This window comes from Accipiter gentilis, chromosome Z, assembly GCF_929443795.1.
Source record: "Accipiter gentilis chromosome Z, bAccGen1.1, whole genome shotgun sequence".
Classification (NCBI taxonomy): Eukaryota; Metazoa; Chordata; class Aves; order Accipitriformes; family Accipitridae; genus Astur; species Astur gentilis.
The window spans coordinates 18,343,672-18,363,910 of NC_064919.1; the positions used below are offsets into that span (position 1 = coordinate 18,343,672).

The window sequence follows — 20,239 nt, forward strand, 5'->3', positions numbered from 1 at the left end:
TTCAACTGGAGTATCTTATTTTCTCTCATGAGTGGGGTTTCATTTCTTGCTCAGGAGAACAAGCACTTATGAATTTGCAAAGGGAGCCTTTTTGAGGGCAGCCTTCTTTTCCCTAATGGCACAGCATGTTTTTTTCTGAACTGCAGGAAAAGTCAGGAAGAACTCCTTATTTTGTCACTCATGTATGTCTGACTGTTACTTCCTGAGGTTTCTAAGAAATGCCAGCCTCTTCTGGCACGGAGGGGCAGCTGGGAAAGCAGCATGAAGGAACATTTTGGGGTTTGATTATCTTATTTACCACATAGCCTTGGAGTAACAAGCGAGTTAAATGAGTAGAAAGCCTATCTTTCTTTAGACATGCTTTTTTGTTGTTGTTGTTGTTAAAGGAACAGGCCCTGCTTAAAACTTCCACACAATTCCAGTAGATGTGGACTCGTTCTGTTTACCCTACGGATGTATCATTGGCACCGAAGCCCTGTCAGAACTGTTTTTTTATCACTAGTGTATGGCTGTCCTGTACCTGAGAATCAGGTTCAGTGTATTATCTCTACTGAACTGATTCTGCAATATTGCTATTTACTCCAGCTGTTGTCAAAATCAACTTGCAGTCTCTTTAAGGCTGAAGTATAGCTTTCACTATTTGGGTGTTTCCACTGTACAGTGGTCTATATACCAGGGCATATAGATTTAACTCTTCCTCTTGTTTCCTCTTTTTTTTTTTTTTTTTTTTTTTTTTTTTTTTTTGCTGTAGAGGTCTGAAGCATCTTTATTTTCTCATTTTTATGGCACACAGTGCTTGAATAGCAAATTCATTAATAAAGAAATAGGAAAGAAAAAAATGAAGGAAAAAAAAAGAAAACCAGAACGCTAGGAAATCACCAGATTGTGTATAAATGCTCAATTATTTAACCAGAAGCAATTATTTATATCAAGAACCTCTTTATCATGAGTGGATCTCCACTCATTTCTACATATCTGAGCATAGAAATAGTAGCCAGTGCGAGTGAAGAAGCAGAAGTTGGCAATAGGTTGATTTGATTATAGGAACAGGCCAAGCATTGTAAATACAACCACAAACTTAACCTTTATATAGACAGTCTTCACTGGCCACGCCAGCTGGCATTCTTTTGTTTGCTGCTGGTGGAAATCACCTGCACCATTTGGTACTGAAAACAGAGAGCTTTCTTGTACTAGGCCAAGAAAATAATTTCATTGTTTTGACATTTGACATCGTTTTAGATAAAGATGCAGGCAACCACGTGGGCAGCATGACTGGCAACGGCCTAAAAAGAAGGGAACAGCAACACTGGGTAGAAGTGGGATTGCAGATTTCCCAAGAGAATGAGCTTAGAGGTCCCATGCATCTGGCAAAGGTCGCGTCCGTGCGGTAAGGTGAGGAAATAGGTCACTTTCGTGACACGTTACGGTGAAGGAAGCGAGGGCAGTTACAAGCCTCAAGAAGCAGCACCGTGAAACGTGCCTGAACGAAGAAGTGAGGAGCTCTCCCTTCCCCTCAGTCTCCGGCAGGTTTTTCCCCCGGGAGCAGCGGGTGACAAGAGGCGCCGGTCAACGCGCCCGCGGCGGAGGGTGACCCGGCCCGGCGGGCGGGGCGGGGCCGGGCGGGGCGGGGCGGCGCGGCGGCCGGGGGGGGGGGGGGAGCTGTCCGTGGTGCTGCCACCGCCCCACGCCCCCCGCGCCCCGCCCCGCCCAGCCCCGCCCCGCCCCGCCCCGCGGCATCCCGCCCTCACCCGCCGCTCACCCCGCGGCTGTCTCCCCGCCGGGCAGCGTGCGCGAAGCCGCGCAAACACCTTGCCGTGCCGAAGGAGCGCTTGCCCGTCCTCCGGGGCCTTTGTTTGGAGGAAGGGTTCAATGTCTCAACCCGATGCATTTCTTTTAAGTAAAAAAAAAAAAAAAAAAAAAAAAAAAAAGGAAAGAAAAAAAAAGAAAAACCAGCCCGTTCAGGTGGAGGGTGGAGGCGTCGCAGCCGCGGCTCGTACCTCCGCTCAGGCTTTCCGCGCCGCTGCGCCCACTGTCTGCTACTAAGTGGCCGTGCCGACTCAAAAAGCTGGGCAGAGCTGCCGGGTCACCCTAGGAGAAGGGGGAAGAAGGGCGACCACCGCCGCGTTCTGCGGCTCGGGTACCTGTGGGTGTCCGGAGAGTTCGGAGAGACAGTGCCAGGGCGAGCATGCCCGCCGGGACGGTGGCGGAGCCCCGTTGACACCCGGCCCGCGGTCCCCGGCCTGCTCTCGTCCTTAAAGCCCGCTCTCGTTAAACTAAAGCCTTTTGCTCCCTTTCCTCCTGCTCTTCCCGCGGGGCCCTTCTCTCGGCGGCGGGTGGGGGGGGGGGAAGCGGAGGAGAGACCGCCTCGCCGCCAGACGCCCTCCCGGGAGGCCGGCCAGGCGCCCTCTCGGGAGGCCGGCCCCCCCGGCCCCCCCGGCCCTCAGAGTGCAGCGCAAGGCGCCCCGCCCCGTCGGAGCAAGGACGGGGGCCGGCCGCGGCCGCTGTGCTCCACCGCGGTGACGGTGACACGGGCGCAGGGGCGAGGCGGGGCCCGCGGGACCGGGCCGGGGCGGGCCGGGGCGGAGCGGAGCGGTGAAGAGGGGAGCGGCGGCAGCTGTGCGGCGAAACACAGCGGCGGGAAGCTCCGTCGCGTCCTTGCAGGTGGAAGCGGTCTCCGCGACGGCACCGAACAGGAAATCCCGGGCCGAGGCCGAGGCCAGGGCCGGGGCCAGAGCCAGGGCTAGGGCTAGGGCTAGGGCTAGGGCTAGGGCCAGGGCCGAGCCGAGCCGCGCTGCGCTGCGCTGCCTTGCGTGCCCAGAGCGGCCGGCGACGCGGAGCGGCGGGGCCGAGCACTCCCATGGGCAGGGCGCCCCTCGCGGGCCGTCGTCGTCGCCGCCAGCCCCGGGCAGCTTGGGGAGACCAAGGAGAGGCTTCAGTTCTCTGCGACCCCCGCGTGAGACCGAGGCGAGGCCGGAGCATGGCTCGGCGGACGAGCAGCACGGTCGCGGACGAGCTGGCCAACGCCGCCGCCCGCGGCGACCTGCAGCGCCTGAAGGAGCTGCTGGACGGCGCGGCGGACCCCAACGGCGTCAATTCCTACGGCCGGACCCCCATCCAGGTAGGGAGGCCCGGGGAGGGGGCTGAGGGTGAGGGTGATGGGGGTGATGCGGGTGGTGGGGGTGCGGGCGGCGGGGCGGGGGCTGCGGTCCCTCCGTGGCCGAGGAGCGGCAGCGGCGGCGGCATCCCCAGAGCATCCTCCGGGCGCCGGCCGCCCCCCGACGGCCGCTCTCGGCTGCCGCGGAAGCGGCAGTTCCTCTCGCCTTTCTGGAAAGGCGAAAGTCTGTGACGGCCGCAAGAGAGAGGTTTTAGTCTTAGCAACTTTAACCAACTGAGATAGGGTGACTCAAAACCGAGAGCTTTAATGCTCATCTCGCAATAAACGTGCAATAAAAAGTAACGAGTCACCTTTTCAGAAAGAATTACCCTTTCATCATACCTCGTCTTCCTCTTTATACGCCTATTAGTATTTTTCCTCACCTCTCCCGTGGAAAAAAAAAAGTTTATTCACTGACTCTCACGATATATTCACTTGCCCTTAGGAACAGAAACATCTGGGTGCGATAGCCTTGCCCAGCAGACCCTGCAGGTAGACGGCGAGCAGTCCCTGGGGGGGGGGGGGGTGTCAGTCTGCCTACATTTTACAGTCGCGTGAACGTGTACATAGATGTAATGCCCGGAGGAGTAGTAGGTACTAGATTTATAAAGCCGTGTTGATTTCCGAGGTAGTTCTAGCCAGCTTCCTCTTAAATTTTCAAAATAAAACGAAACGGGAATAATCTGAGAAGCTATATTTAAGTTTTACGTCCAGTGCTTGCGAAACCCTATCCTACAAAATGTCGGTGCAGCATTACTCTCGAAACAACGTATCCGATGCCGTTCTCCGGCGTGGTTTTTTTCTGCACCTTTGCGCAGCAGGGACTTAGCCCGTGCGCTGAACGCCCCGCAGGGTGCGCGGAGGGGGAAAGGCAGCTTAGGAAACAGCGAGCCCGAGCTGGGGGGGGCTCCCGGGCGTTTTGATGCTGCACTGGGCGGGCGGGGGGGGGCAGGTTAAAGGTGCGGTTTGAGTCTCTCCTGAGGGTTCGAGGGAAGCGCGGGATCCGCGCTGCAGGGAGGGCGGCTTCCCTGCACACGCGTGTCCCCTTGCCAAGGACCTCCTGGAAAAGCTTCCCCGGTGAGAGCGGGACGGCGGCAGCCCCCGGAGCGGCTCCACCGGCACGGTTCCGCCGTGGCCGTTGCAAAGCGGCTCGGGACTAGCCCTCGGTTGCCGCAGGGGTGCGCCGGGAGAAGGGCGAGCCCCTTCCCCCGGTCCCTCCACCTCGCCGGTCCCTCCGCCCCGACAGCCCCCCCCCCCCCCCGCGCCCGTCGCCGGCTCCTTTCGCGGAACAGCCCCGGTGGGGGCCTCTGCGCCCCGGCCCCGACGGGTCTTCCGGCGCCGCTCCGCCTCACCTGGAGGGTTTCCCCCGGCCGCCCAACGATCCCGCCGGGTCCGTGCATCCCGCCGTCCGCAGCGACTCCGGAGCCGATCTCTAGGCCTCACCCGCGGATTCTCCGCGCCTTTCCGCGGGAGATCCCCGCTCCTGCGGGCCTGAACGAGGGTGCCTGTGCGGGGCGGGCGCCGCCGCCGCCGCCGCCGCTGACGCTGACGCTGTCTCTCTCCGCAGGTGATGATGCTGGGCAGCCCGCGGGTGGCCGAGCTGCTGCTGCAGCGCGGAGCCGACCCCAACCGCCCCGACCCGCGCACCGGATCCCTCCCGGCCCACGACGCGGCCCGCGCTGGCTTCCTGGAGACGCTGGCGGCGCTGCACCGCGCCGGGGCGCGCCTCGACCTGCCCGACGGCCGCGGCCGCCTCCCCCTCGACGTGGCGGCGGGGGGGCCGCACGGACCGGTGGGCCGCTACCTGCGCCACCCGCCGCCCCGCACCTAACCGCCCGCGTCCTGCGCGACATCATCCTCTAATTTATTGCCCGCGCCCGCCTCGGGAGACGCGAAGTCGAGCAGCCCTCACATACCGTCAATACCACCACCGCCACCGCCACCCCCCCGAGTCGCGTTTCCCCTCTCGGATGCTCGAAGGGCCCGCGGGATATGTATCGTTTCTGGTCTACACTTTGCACGCGCCTGCATGCTACCCTGCACTCGAACCCCCACGCCCCTGCATGCTGTCCCCTTTTCACGCAAGAGCACAAAAGCTGTGAAGTGAAATATATATGAAGGACACCCCCCTCACAGAGATGGCACAATAAATCCCTCGTATTTTGACAGGACGGTGTCTGGGCTTTCTGTTCACCCTCCTCCCCGGCGGTCCCCACCCGCACTTCCCGGCCCTCCGTCCGAAGGGAGCGGGAAAGGCTCCAGGCTCTCCCAGGCCCGAGCCGACTGCCCCCCGTTTGATTTCAGACTCCGATTAAGTGGGACTCAGGGGGCGCCGAAGCCAGTCTCTGCCTCTCCCTGGCAAAACCGGCCGGGACAGCGGGGAACTGAGGCTTCCTGGTGCGATTGCGGCTTTGGCAAATGCCTTCTTACAACCACGTAAGATGCTGTGCAAGTCTGTGCATGGGCCCGTGGCACATCCGTGGCTCTTCTCATGACGGTTGTAAACATGGGACCTGGAGGGAGCAGATAAAGAGCGATTTGTGTCTCTGCAAGCCCGATACCGCCCTCGCTCGAAGTAATAGATGTTTTACCAACTTGCAGGTGACCTTCCCTGAGTTACTGTACGTTTAACAGTATTTTGAAGACATCATGACGACGGTTGCAAATCGAAGGCGGCGTGGAACTAAAAACCAAAAATCGTGCGTCCGAGCTTGGCCCCAGGGCTTCCCAAGCTGCTCGAAGGTGGCACGTTTGGTAAAGAAACAAACGAGCCGTTGCAACAACAAGCGGTTGTAGCGGCTGTGCTGCCGGGGGACCAGCCGGGGCGAGGGGCAGGCTCACGATCGGAGAGCTGCTCCGCGTTCCCTGACCGCCCCGGCGCGGGTAAGCAAGCCGGCCGTGAGCATCCCCCGGGAAAGCCACGGGCGGCAGCCCGGCCTTCGCCGCGGGGAAGCGGACGGCCGGGGAAACCCGCTCCCCGCCGCCGCCGGTCCCTGACCCCCGAGCCCCGAGCCCCGACCCCCGACCCGCGGGGCTGGGCAGCGGGAAGAAGGGGTCGGGCAGCGGCGGGCAGGGCGGTGCGGCAGGCGGCGGGGACGGGGCTGCCGCCGCACGAGTGGGAGAACCTGCCTCCCTCCCCGGGCCCCACGCGGGGCCGTGCTCGGACGGAGAAGGAGAAGCGAGACGGGGCAGCGGGAGAGCTCCGGTCCCGTTCCCCCGCGCAAACCCTGGGCGCTTGGCAGAGCCGCCTGCGGAAAATTAAAGGGGAAGAAGATTTCTCTTCATTCTGCGCCCCTACAGAGTGTCCAACCCCCAGGTATTTCACACATACGCATTAAAAAAATACTATATAAGTACTTCTATATAAGGTATTAGAACATTTATTACAACATAATTTCATACGATGCGTGCTTTATAATTACTTCGTATCGGCTGGCACGCTACAAATACGTAGTTATGCCATTTATGTACGTCATACATCGAGGTAATACCTAGATACATAACATGCACATATATATAAACAACATTATATTGTGTGTCAAGCCTATGTATTTGCTTATCAATTATTGGTATAAGTAATCCTCTTGTGTTTAATTATATTACATGCAAATAAATATGTACAAAAAATTCGCATTATATTTAGTCTACATTCATGCTGGGTTATTGTAAGGGTGCCTAGAATATGTATTTTATACATATCTTTAAATAAAAAGATATAAAATTACAATGTGTGATGATACCACCTTATGAAATTGCACTGTGTTCTCTCTTAGTACATGCCATAGCCATAAGCGAACCAAGGGTGACACTGGGGATGCAGCAGTCAAGCACCTGCATCCCGTGCCTGAGGGAACTGGGATGGAGCTGGGACCAGACATGGAGACAGGTCAAGTCTAGAGCCTGACCACCCTCTTTACAGAAAAGTAAGGGTCTAATAAACTGCACTTCCAATCTCAGTTAGACCACTATTCCTATTTTAAATGGTCGTCTTCTCTAAGAAGCAGAATTAAATTTTAAAATTTTGAGTATTTCCATTACAGCTTATGAAACAACAACAACAATAAAAATAAAACATAATAATAAAATAAAATAATAATAATAAAATAAAAATAAAAATAAAAATAAAAATAATAAAAATAAAAATAATAAAAATAATAAAAATAAAAATAAAAATAAAAATAAAAAAATAAAAATATAAAAATAAAAATAACGTGGCTGGGAAATGACAGACTTTCCTAGGCTGACCACACCAAACAAGCAGAATATGCCCTCAAAACCCAGCAAGGCTAAATGCCTAATTGCTATAAATCTGCCTCACACCATAGGTCTGGAGCCCCTGCCCGGGTTAGGCCCACGATGGGGGCTACTCACCCCGTCGGAGGATTGGGGTCCCCAACACAATCCCACTCAGCTGCGGGAGCTTCCACAGGCACCTTTTCTTCTGGCAGCAGCATCAGCCCCAGGGCTTGGAGTCCTCCCTGAAAAGAAGACTAGTAATGGTTAACAACAGACAGCAGCAGCAACATATATTTCGAGATAGCCCTAAAATAATTACGTTTAACATCTCAGACACCTCGCACTTTTTATTTTTAATAAAGCAGCTGTAAGTAAGTACATGTGCACAAACACCACACACACATACACATGCACACACAACCCTCTGGTGGCATGATTTGCGCCCTGTGCACGACGAGATGCTCCTCCGGCCCGGCTCGGCCATGCATTCAGCGTTGGTGGGTATTTGGTTTCTATTGCCAAAACTGTCGGTTCATCCTCCCAGCGCTGCTCCAGCACCTGCATCATGCAGCCAGGCAGGCATTCATTTCTCTCAGTTTTGCCTTGCCTGTCGGGGAGGAGTCATCACGGGAGGGAAGGGAAGAGAAGGGAAGGAAAAAAAAAAAAAAAAAAAAAAGGGGGTGGGGGGAAGGAAAAAAAAAAGGAAAACAAAAGGGGGGGGGGGGGGGGGGGGGAAAAAAAAAAAGGCAGCATCTCTCCGAGGGCTGCTTTCATTTCGAAATGGCTGTTTTCACTCACCCATTTCCCAGGCTTGAAATCGGACTCGGTCCAGGAGAAACCATTACAGGCTCTTCTTTATTAGCATTGTTGTGAGGGTTACTCCATGCCCGGGCCGAAGAAGGAAACTTCTGTTGACATCGGTGTTATTACTGTTTGTCCAGCCGAGAGAAGGAGGTGTTTGTTATTGGGGGGTGGGTGGGGGGGTGTTGCATACGCTTATATCCACCAGCCCTCCCAGGGGCTGCCGCGATGCCTCCCCACTCCGGAGCCTTCCCCGCCGGCTCCCTGCAGTCCCTGCACCCCCAGCTCCGCGTCCAGCCGCGCCGTGCCGAGCAGGGCCCCGCCGCAGCCGGGGAAGGCGAAGATGCGCCTGCAGGACCGACACCCTCCCGGCTCATCACCCTTCCCCGCGCTTCGCACCGAGGTACCCCGCACCCTGGGAGGGGGGATGCGCAGGCAGAGGGGGTCCCGGGGACGGGGGGCAGGACGGCGAGGGGGGGAGCGGGACACCCCTACCACCACCACCACCACCAGCAACAGGCCCCCCCCGCCCCCGCCCAGAGGTCCTCTGCCGGACGGCAGGCCCAGCTCAGCACCGGCTGTCGGGGGGCTCAGCACCCCTCCGGCGGTCCGCGCGGCAGCGCCTGGAGCCGGCTCGGGGGGCGAGCGCCGGCAGGTTGCTCGGGGCTTTTGAGCGCTCCTCCGCTAGTCCCCCCGCACCCCGCTCCCGGCCCCAAAATCTCGCCCTTCAAACCGAAAACAAAACGGTCCGGCACCGCGGTGCACGACCGGGAAGAAAGTCGGGGTAGAGGAAACAGTTAATTACCCGTTTCGGTTACCGGCTGGAGGAGACGAGATCCGCTTTTTTTTTTTTTTTCCTTTTTTTTTTTTTTTTTTTTTTTTTTTTTTTTTTTTTTCGCTCCGCTACGCAACGGCCCCGCGTCGCGTTCAAATGACCATGTGACAAGGAAATAGCTGCTCGCCCGGGCCAATACTGGGGGACCAACGCGGGCCCCGGGGGAACGGGCTGGAGTGGCGGTGCGCCAAGCCGCCGCAGCCCCCGCCTCGCCAAGGGGCTCCCGAAGGGAGCGAGTTCTAAAGCCGACCGAACGAGAAAAAAACAGAACCACCACCAGCACCACCAGCACCACCACCCCCCCGCACCAGCGGAGCGGGAGGCGGCGTGTTTGGAGGGGACGGACGGACGGGGGGCGGGGGGGCGGGGGGGGGGGGGCAAGGACATGTCGTCAAGGCTTTATTTGAAAGCGGGGGAGCGCCCTGCGATTGGCCGGCCTCCACGCGCGTTCGGTGGTGATGCTCCTCGGGGTGAGCCGGTGGGAGGGAAGAGGAGCCGGCGGCCTCCCCCGTCCCCATCCCCCGCCGCCGGTCCTCCTTCGCCCGCTTTCGAGGCGGGAGCCATCATCGTGGGAGGCGTTTAAGGGCGGGGGGGGGGGGGGGCGGGGAGGGAGGGAGGTAAGGCGAAATGGGGAGTCGAAATTAGTCAAACGGAAAATAAAAAAAAAAAAAAAAAAAAAAGAAAAGAAAAAGAAGGGGAGAGGAAAAAAAAAAAAGAAACACCCCACGCCAGAAAGTCCTCTCCAATGAATGGAGGGTGAGAGGGCCGATTCACCGGTGGGGCCCCGCCGGAGAGGTATTTCTAGCGCGGCACGCCAGGGGCTCCGCCGCACCCATGACCCCCCGGATAAGGTGCACCGTCCGCTTTCGGCGCGCCCGCAGCCAGCGCCGGGCCCGGGCGCTGGCCTGGCGCATCCTCCGCGGTGTCGTCTGGGCGCTGGGGCGGTGCCGGCCGCCGCGGCTCGCCCTGCTGCTGGTCCTGCGGAGGCGGCGCCGCGGGAGCCCCCGGCCCAGGTAGGGCCCCCGGGGAGCGGGGCTGCTGGGGCTGGGGGGGGGGGGGGGGGGAGGATGGGGGGGGCGGTTCTGGGAAGGCCGGCCCCGGTGGGGGCGGACGGCCCGACGGGGCGGCGGGAGCGGGAGGCGCTGGCCCTCCTCCCGGGGGGCAGCGGGGTGCCCGCTCGCCGCGGCTGCCCGGTCGCGCAGCGCCCGCGGAGCCCTCTCCGCGCCATATGCTCAGATTGCACCGGGAACACGTGAGGTTTGTACAGACGTGCGGGTTGTTTGGTTTGGTTTTTTTTTTTTGTGGTTTTTGTTTTTTGTTTTTTTGTTTTTGTTTTTTTTTTTTAACGCAGTAGGAAGCAACAGGTCCTTGAAAAGTTACTGTACCTTGCTCCTGCCTTTTTTCCCCCCCTTGAGAAGTTTTTCTTTTCGTTTTCTCTATGGCTGATGTAAGAAAACCAATCCCACCACCCCTTACCAACATTTGCAGAACAAGGAACATAACTATTGCTCTGAAGAGAGAAAATGGCCACTGTTTTCCGAGCGTCTGTTACTTTGCACTGTTGTAAATGACAGTGAAATACAGTGGCCTACTTTGCCTTCCCTTGCTGTTATATAAATATGCGCAATAAGGGTCAGAGCGGCTGAGCAGCGTCAGAAAGAGTAATTAAAACACAGACGTGTAAAGGACCTTAAGAGACACCCGAGGTGCAAGCGTTTTTACAGACTTTCTCCTGACGGCAGAATGCAAAATCGGATTGCTGCGGATCTGCACGGCGCAGCTTAGGCCTCGATCATTACACATAATTGGGCACATAATGAAAAATAAAGCGAATATTAATTTTGAGGGGTATTTGAGGATTGTTCTGCAAAATCCTCGTAGGGGTCATTAGAGGAGTCCACAACCTCCTCTAATCCAGAGCACAGACTGGAGAAGGACAGAGGTGGAAGAGAAGGAAAGTGGAAATATGTGACTGAAATGATCTACAAAAATAGAGATTTTAGATATTAAAATTATATATAAATTAATTAAATATATAAATTAAACCCTTCATAGGACTTGAGGTGTGGAGATAAATCAGTTCACAGTTTGCCTGCTCCAGGCTCTGGTTATATCACTTTCAGCACTTTATTGAACATCAAGTGTGGGGAGATACACACACACACACACACACACACACACACACACACACAAACCAGAAACAACATCCAGTTTTCCTTATTACCTTCAGATCCCTCGTTTCTTGAATTAGTAGTAGGCCTAATTTCTTCATCTTATACTAAATGGGGGAAAAAGAAACTATAAACCCTGGCTGACCTGAATCTCGAATATAAAACATAAATAGGAAGGTGCTGATTATCTCGAAGTAGATTCGCTGTAGCAAGGACAAAACCCTCTTATCGATCAGGCAGTGTGGCAATTTTTTTCTCTCTATTTTCACATTTGCTGTAAATACTGCTGCTCGCACCCCCACCCCCCCCACCCCCCCCCCGGCCCCAAGCTTTTCATGGGAGAGATCATGTTCTTCTCAAATGCCAGTTAGGTCTAAAATAGTCACTGAAATGTGCTGAAAATCTGATTCTGAAGGGGCTGGGGAGGGGTAAAACGAGGGGGTGTGTTTAATCTAAAAAAAAGATGAGATTTTCCCTTTTGTCTAACCGTACTCCTTCCATAATAGGATGTAACAACATTACAGTCACAAAAGTGATGCATAAATATTTTGGCAGCTCGGAGGCAGCGAACCCCAAACCCACAGTATTTTGGGCCGCAGTCTGCAGGTATAGGGTGGTTTCATATTTGGATTAGATGGGAATCTATTCCAGGAAGGGAAATAAGTTTAGAAATAAAGAGAAAGGAGCTCCTTTTGTCCTTACTGCCTATTTAGAGAGACTGGTCCTATTCTCAAGCTTTGTTCAAAATTAAATTGCTTAATTAAATAGATGGAACAGAGAAAATTTTAGCACTCCTCGAGCAGGGTTAGAGACACTCTTTTGCTGAAACAGCTTCCACGAAGCTGTTTCTGAACTCGGAGTGGGTCTGAGACGAGGACTGACACTCAAAAACTGCCTGATAGGGGCAATCCTACAGCTGCCCACCCGGGCAGGGCATTGGCCACACCATGATATATTTTTCTTGCAGCATCTAAATATACTTATTTCTTAGGACGGTGGAAGAGATTTTATCTGTTTTGCCTTTTGTGTGCATGTATGTTTATTTGTGATGTGTGCATGTATGTTTATTTGTGATTTGTCTTTGGTGGTGGTGGGGGGGGTTTGTTTGTTTGTGGTGTTTTTTTTTTTAAGGAAGGGAATATTTTGCCTGATGAATGCTTAGTTACTTTTTGTAAACTGTTAGGTGATTATCCAGAGCCATTAGGTCGTTTTACTTGCCGATGACTCCATAGCCCAAAATGACATAGCAGAAGAATACACATCTGAAATTTTATGGAGGGTTTCTAACAAAAATGTAAAAATATCTAGGGATATTTTCATAGCTACTTAGGGCAGCATATTACATTCACAGATGTGCTCTGCACAGGCTTATATCACACGACTCAGAAAACAGGAGCCGTAGTATTTATTATTGAAGGTTGTTGGTAGGGGTTTGGGCTTCGGGGGGGGGGGGGGGGGGGAGCATTTTTGTGTTCAAAAGACACCTCTGTGGCACAACTGCTGAAGGTCTAAAATTAAGGTGCTAGAATTTTCTGTTCTTACCCAATATGTGTAATGAGGATAATTATCTTTGCAAATATAGTGACATTTTAAGCTGAAGAGTAGAATGATAATGTTCAGCTATTTCCTTTCATCATTTTTGCTTAATTTTTAGCATAACTCCAAAGACCTGTTTTTTCCACCCCCCCTTAATTGTAAATCAGGTTACTTCCATGCAACTTCTCTATTGTACCCCCCACATCTCCCCTTGTGTACTTTTTTTGCCTATTTACAGGCGAGGAGATCCCAGTATTATGTTCTTTATAGTGTGTCTCTTTGTAGTATTTAATTAACCCCTAAACTTATTACCGAGGTACTCGTTAGAGGATAAAATAACTCACGTAAATGTTTTGAAATACTTTTTTTTTTTTTTTTTTAATTATCTTTTTCGTTAAAAGGGTAGTACTTGCTAAGCCTGAAACAGGGCATAAGATGGCTGCTTTTGGTAACTGAAAATTACCTTTTCCGTCCTGTATGCTATTATCAAAACGTCTGAGAACAATTTGGAGGATTGCCGTATTGTAGTATTAAAATGGATCTGTTTCCCGTGTCAAAGACAGTTCTATATTGTTAAACAGCGACTTCAGAAAAAAATAAGAGGAGAAATGTAAGATAGGGAAACTGCTTAACGCGGATCGATTTTTTTTGTTTTTGTTTTTCCTTCAGGGAAATACCTTTGCAGTAAGTTTTGTTGGGGAGAGAAGGTGGTTCCTTCTCCCTCCCTCCAAGATACAAGTGTAACACAAGGGTCGCTTTCAAAACACATTAGCGTGGGCTCGGCTGTTATTTCCCTAACTTCAGCTATGACCGTGTGTTGTTATGTTTCGATTAATTTGAGGTCGTTTGTTGGTACGAGAATTGTGCAAAATAGGATTTGCATTTGTGGAGGAAAAAAATCGTATGACTTCAATACTGTAACTTAAAATTGTGGCGTTTTAATGGTCCAGTAGCTTTGATAAGTGATTTGGAGGTTCAGTAGTTGTTAGCACAGGACCATATTTGTTGTTTCATGCCATTGTGCTATTTCGTAGCTTTGAACAGATTTTAGCATTGATGGAGATGCAGACAGGCCCTCCGACTCATCTAATAACGTCTTCACTTACAAATATGTTGACGTGTGAGTGTATACATTTTTTTATGCTTATATATTCACAAAAAGACACGTATGCATATATTTACACACACAAGGGAGAGATGCATAAAATGCACTATCAATGCTATTTCACAGAAAGCAAGATTAGCCAGTGATAATACGCAACCCTGCCGCACCTCAATATTGATTTGGAATTTTAAGACACCTGACACACATAACCAAGGAGGTTTTCTCCTTGGATTTACCTCTACACGGCTATCATTAATGGCAGAGAGTGCATGAAGGACTGGAGGGTGCTGTGCCTGTTGGATGGAGGATCCTTTCCTTTTAATTTCTCAGACGTTACGGATTTTTTAAAAATCCACTTTTAAACTTTATTTGATTATTTTTAAAATTTCTTACTTTTAATTTAATTTAATTTAATTTAATTTAATTTTATCACCTGCCAGCCCTGGGGTCCGCCCTGCACCATGCGCTGCAGCGAAACCACAGTGCATGGGAGCTCACCGCAGGTCCTTGCCGAGCGGGCATCTCACCCTACCCAAGCCCCCTTCAAATGTTGTACCCTGCTCTTGCAACGCCACTTTCCCCAGAAACTTGGCAAGGAAGGCTCAGAAAGCCCCCAAATGAGGAAATTTCAGTGAACCCCCAACTTGTCTGCGCAGGAAAAAAGTTGTGTTTATTCCTCCTCATCCAAGGATGCCTCTGCCTTTCAGCCGTCGGTACATGTAGACATAAAATCGCCGATTTTCCCCTTTCGCCACACAGGGCTGTTCATGTGCCCGAGCGGCGGGGGGAGGTTAACTCCGAAGGGAACAAAGGCGCATCTGCACGGCAGGTACTCCTTCTGTGGCAATCGCACCGGCTTTCTGCAATTAAAAAGAGGACATTAGGAAACTGGCATTGGGGGAGGGGGGAGGGGGAGGAGAAAAAAAAAAAAGAAAAGAAAAGAAAAAAGGAAATAGCCCCTAAAAAAACTCCTTAGCCTGTTTTCTGTATTTGCTGACTTCACTGTCCGACCCCCGGACAGCGATGCCCCGCTCCCCGCATTGCCTCAACCCCCCTCCTCCGCCTTGTCTCTTTCTTACCCAGGTCTGCCCTTAGCTCCGAGGTGGCAGAACAAAACCTTCGAGCCCCGGGTCGTGGGCGCTGCGCGGCCCCCCGTGGGGCCGACCGCCCCGCTCCCCTCGGTGGGGGGGGTCGCTTGGGGGGGTGAGGGGGGTGGGGGGCTGTCACGGACCTCCCCGGGCCCCTCAGCGGGGAGCGGCTTGGTCCAGGAGGGGTGAGTGGAAGGGCGGAAAGCAAGGGGAGGAGTCAGGTGCTTTTTTGGAGTGGGGGGGGGGGGGGGGACACCTTCACAGCTGCAAGGCGAGGCCCTGCCCGGCCTGCGGCTGCCGGACTGGAGCCGCACCTTACCCCGGCTGGGTCTCGCCGCGGCTTTCCTGCCGGCGAGAGGCTCCCGCGGGGCCGGGTGAAGCGTTCCTCTTCTGCCGGGTGCCATTAGGTGGATCGCAGACTTCCTGCGGGCACGTCTCTCTTCCTCATCCGGGCCGCCCGCTCCCGGCCAGCGGCGGGACGGAGGGACGGACCCCAGACCCACCGCTCGCAGGGGCTCGGGGCAGGGCAGGGCCCCGCTCCGGGGGCTGAAGCCAAATCCGTCCCTCGCACAAGACTCCCTCTCTGCCTCTCAGGGAATGCTCTGGCCCCGTGTCCCCCACCCCGGGCCCGTCCCACGCAAGGCAGCCGCGGGGCGCGTCCCACCTGCCCGGGCCGGGGCGTCTGTCCCGGCCCGGCCAGCCCGCAGAAGCCGTTTGCCGGTGGGGCTGAGCCCCCCTCCCCTGCCGTCACCCACCCCCACCCACCCCAGTATAGGGAGGGGGGGCGCGCAGGGCCGCAGCCCCCATCCCCGTCCTTCTCTCGCACCGACGGCGGCCCCGGAGGAAGGCAGCCCCCGCGGGAGCCGCCCCGCGCCCTCGGGGGGTGGGAAACCGCGCTGCCCCGCGGGGCTGCCGAGCTGCCCCCAGCTCTCAGCTTGGGGAGCAGGTTGCCGGTACCCCGCCGTCCTCCGCCGCACCCCCCCCCCCCAACGCCCCCCGCGCCCTCCCGGTTTGGGTGCGCGGATTTTAACCGCAGCCGCCAGGACCGCGCTCCCCTCCCCGCTTGGAGCCGGGGGCGGGGGTCACAGAGGCTGCAGCGGCCCTGCCCCGCTCGGGGCGGTGCGGGGTGGGGGGTGGGGGGGTTAAGCAGGACCGTGCCCGTGGCCCGGGGGCCCCCTTCCCCGGATGGGGGGGCCGGGGGGCGGCCGCTGCCCTCGGGGAGGAGGAGCTGTGGAGGGGGAGGTTCTCTGGGGAGACTGAAAGCCAGGAGCGGCCCTGCGGTCCGGGCCGGCGGGGGCGATGCAGGGGTCCCCCCGGAGCGAGGGTTCCGGCGACCGTCTGTGCAGCGCCGCCGCCCGCGGGGACCACGAGGAGGTGCGGAAGCTCCTGGAGGCGGGCGCGGATCCCAACGGGACCAACTCCTTTGGGAGGACCCCGCTCCAGGTACGGAGCACCGGCGGGTGGGGGTGAGGGGTGGGGGGGAGTTGTCCTCTGCCACGCTGGCAGGGGCGGGGGACACGACGGAATTTCGGGTTTTGAGTGAATATTTACTGTTGTTATCAGAGCCGGACTGCAGCCGCAGCTGCCCGAATACAAGCGGGCGCTTTTCTGAACCCTCGCCCTCCTGCGAATGCTAGAAGGAGTTTAGAGGGGCACGGCTGGCAGCAAACGAATTTTGCTAGAGGGTACTCAGAAGGAGAAGCGGGACTGCAAAATCCGCTTCCAGATGGGTTCAGGGAGTTGCCTGCGCTTCGATCAGATTTTCTTGTTTGGGTTTTTTTTTTGTTTGTTTTAAATATAGCCTTAATGGGTCTTTCTCCCCAAGGAAGTCGAAGTGGGGTCCCTTACTAGTATATTCATGTGAAAGAACAGCACAGAAGGCGGCGTAGGAATTGTCACTGAGTAGAAACTGTAACTCGAAATTAGGTATATATTAGCAGTCGCCACTATTATTAGTAGTAGTATTTTGATATTCACTATTCATCAATAGTGGTAGTATTAATTGATGGCTCTTATAAGTACCAGTGTGTAGTGGAGTTGCTTTCCAGGCGTTTTGAGAGCTAGAAGTGTGTTATATTAATCGACGTGCTTAAGCTGGAAGTTTTTAAATGCTCATCGAACGATTAAGGTACTGTGATTTAAACTGGAGCTGTGTATTTGATGAAAAGGTTTTCTCGAGTTGTCGTTTGAAGCATATATTTAATGATTCACCAGCTAACTGAACAGCCATTTTGGTCCCTGCACTTCATATAGATAAGGAAATATTTTCCTAAAGTAAGCTGCTGAGAAAGGCACTGAGAAAGTTATTCGTTTTGTTTCTGTTGTAGGTTCAAACTCCAGATGAAAAGGGTCTCCAAATTGTTGTAAATTTTCTCTTTCCTCCCCCCCTATGTCAGAGTGAGACTAAGTTCTGTTTCCCTGATCAACACTTTGCAAAATGGCTGCCACTCTCACATGTGGACTTTCTTTATCTTCCTGAAAAATTTAACCTCTGCAGGAATTTAGAAATTATGAAATTTATAAGCATTTTTGCACTTCTATGATAAATAAACCCAAATATTTGTAGTCCATAACCAAATTCTCTCGAGAAAGAAAATAATGAGAAAACCTATTGTCCCAAGGTATTTTCTACAGTTTAAGACTTGATTTATGGATGTTAAAATTCCATTGAAAACGACCAGGACAATGCGCGAAGCAAAACCCCAAGTGTCACATTCTTTTGTTTGTTTGCTTGTTGGTTTTGTTTGTTTCTTTTTTTGGTTTGCTTTTGTTAAATCGTGCATGATCAGACCTTGCCAGAAGTTTCTGCTTTTGGTTCAGCTGGAGAGTGGCATTAGGGCTTCAGAAGGAAAGTTTTGTGCATTACCTGTGGATGCTCAGCAGCTTCCCTTGCTCCTGTGAGAGGCAGCACAGGTTTAGCCAGAGCTGAGAAAGAGAGAGAGAAAAAGGGCTCGATCCAGGACTCAGGCGGGGGGGAAATCCACACCGGGCACTGAAAAGAGCCAAACCACTGCCAGGGCCGTTACATCCAACTAACTGCCTTGTCCGGCTGCGCTTGCTGTGCTGCGGTCCCCACTCTGCAGGGGTATATCAGTAACGCACCCTGAGGGGCAGGAGGGCTTAACGCAAGGCTCCTCAGGGCTGTCACAGAATACACAGTGTGCATAGACATATACAGTGTGTGCGTGCGCCTGTCTGTGTGTACCTATATATAATATGTGTGTTTATATACACACAGACAGGCACACACACTATTTATGGTACAATGAATGGTACATGCATGGGTGGTATATAGAAATGGCGTACGGATTGCGTGTGCGTATGTATACCTACGTACGTATGTGTGTACGTACATATGTATGCGTGCGTGTGTATACACACCCCACAAGTACCGTGTATGCCATGGTATCTAGACATGGCACAGAAAGTGGAAGAGAACGTACAGACGTGTAGCACCTAGTCTGGAAGCCACAGACATCGCAGCTAGTATTTTATCACAGAACACCCCAGGCTGGACGGCACCCACCCCGACGGATGGTCGAGTACGGCCGTGCGCACCGACGCGGGTCACAGCTACAAAGAGCTGACGCAGGAAAACCATGCCCAGAAGACATGCCAGCCCCGCAGCCTCCCAGCCCCCAGCCGCCGCCGTCCCCACTACCCACCCCACCCGCCTCGCCCCGGCTCTCCGCAGCCGCGCTGCTCCGCGCTGCTCCGCGGCTGAGCGGGCGGGGCGGGCGCCGCCGCCGCCGCCGCCGCCGCTGACGCTGTCTCTCTCCGCAGGTGATGATGCTGGGCAGCCCGCGGGTGGCCGAGCTGCTGCTGCAGCGCGGAGCCGACCCCAACCGCCCCGACCCGCGCACCGGATCCCTCCCGGCCCACGACGCGGCCCGCGCTGGCTTCCTGGAGACGCTGGCGGCGCTGCACCGCGCCGGGGCGCGCCTCGACCTGCCCGACGGCCGCGGCCGCCTCCCCCTCGACGTGGCGGCGGGGGGGCCGCACGGACCGGTGGGCCGCTACCTGCGCCACCCGCCGCCCGTCCCCGCCGCCGCACCGGGAGCCGGGACGGCCGCGGAGGCGGCTGCGCCCTGACCCCCGCCCCGCCCCATCCCACCCGGCCCCCGCCCCGCCCGCTGTCCGCCGCTCGCCCCCCCCGCCCCCCCGGGGCAGCGCCCGAAGCCCCGGCGGCAGCCCTCCCCCGCCTCCCCCCGCCGAGACCCTCTCTCTCCCGCTGCCCCCTGCGCGCATCTTCGCCGCAGGCTGCCGGGGAGGTCCCCCCTGCCGTCGAGGCACCCGGCGAGCGCTCACGGCTGGTGGTGCTCCGGGGAGCCCCGGCTGCTGGGGAGGGCGATCCTCTGTCCCTGTGCCCCAGAGCTCCTCCCGCACGCCCCGGGCGCTCCCTGTCCCGCTTCTGAGAGGCCATGCGTGCTGCTGAATTTTCCCAGAAAAATCGGAAAGAACCAAACCGCGGCCGTGGGGAGCGCTCCTGCTCCTCCCCCCCGCCGCCGCAGACTCCCCGGCAAACCGTTGTCCGGCACTCCAGGGAGAAAAAGACCCGCAACAATTTCGTCGTTTGCCCCCCTCCATTCATTGTGAAATTGATATGGTTTGGAGAAGTGAGCACGCTCCGTGTCCCTTAGAGCTTGCTCACTGACCTGCCAGCCGCTGCCTCGATCTCCATCGGATACCTGTCTCATTCACGACGGTACTGGTTTTATTCATTATTGCACAATCCCGGAGGGCTTTGCATTTTGGCGATACCTTGAAATTCTTTTATATAGCTCTCCGAAATAGTGAACGCAGTCACCATCGCGTTTACAAATGTAAGTCATCTTCAAATCTTCTCCCCTCACCGCTCCCCTCAATTTAGAAAAGTCTTAAAATATTTAACATTGATCGATATTACAGTTTGGGAACTACTACAAATATTTTGTAGAGATGTATTGAGGGACGGCTAGCCATGCCAGAAACCAATTGGTAATCGTTTAGTTACTGCGTGGTGTTAACATTTGGAGATACCCCGCTGATAAAGAAGATCTGGGCAACGAGCTCGGTATTTTTTAAGTCAGCTTTCCGGGTCTCTAAACCAGATATTTGGAAACAAAAACAAATGACCAAGATAAATCTGAATCTCTTCACATGCATTGCCTCTGTTTTTCCTACGCTATTTCCATAGGCTACCCAATGTTCACTTATGTGTGATGAAATACGTGTTATTATTCAAGTGCAAAAAATATATATATTAAAAATAAAACCCCCAAAAAAAAGAACCCAAACAAAAAACAACCAATCCTTGTGTTCAACTATTAAACT

The 20,239-nt window shown here is 54.6% G+C and overlaps 1 protein-coding gene across 2 annotated transcripts; it reads left to right on the forward strand.

Annotated features, from left to right (window-relative positions):
• The first annotated feature begins 2,606 nt into the window (after positions 1-2,606).
• Positions 2,607-19,027, forward strand: LOC126036301 (cyclin-dependent kinase 4 inhibitor B-like). 2 transcript variants are annotated; one of them, XM_049795891.1, is made up of 2 exons: positions 2,607-3,118; positions 18,710-19,027. In XM_049795891.1, exons 1-2 carry the CDS (start codon positions 2,858-2,860, stop codon positions 19,016-19,018), a joined length of 570 nt encoding a protein of 189 aa, XP_049651848.1. In that variant the 5' UTR covers positions 2,607-2,857; the 3' UTR covers positions 19,019-19,027. The 2 variants fall into 2 exon arrangements, with proteins under 2 accessions (XP_049651848.1, XP_049651850.1); XM_049795893.1 differs by lacking the exon at positions 18,710-19,027 and adding an exon at positions 4,722-5,322.
• Positions 19,028-20,239: the final 1,212 nt, after the last annotated feature.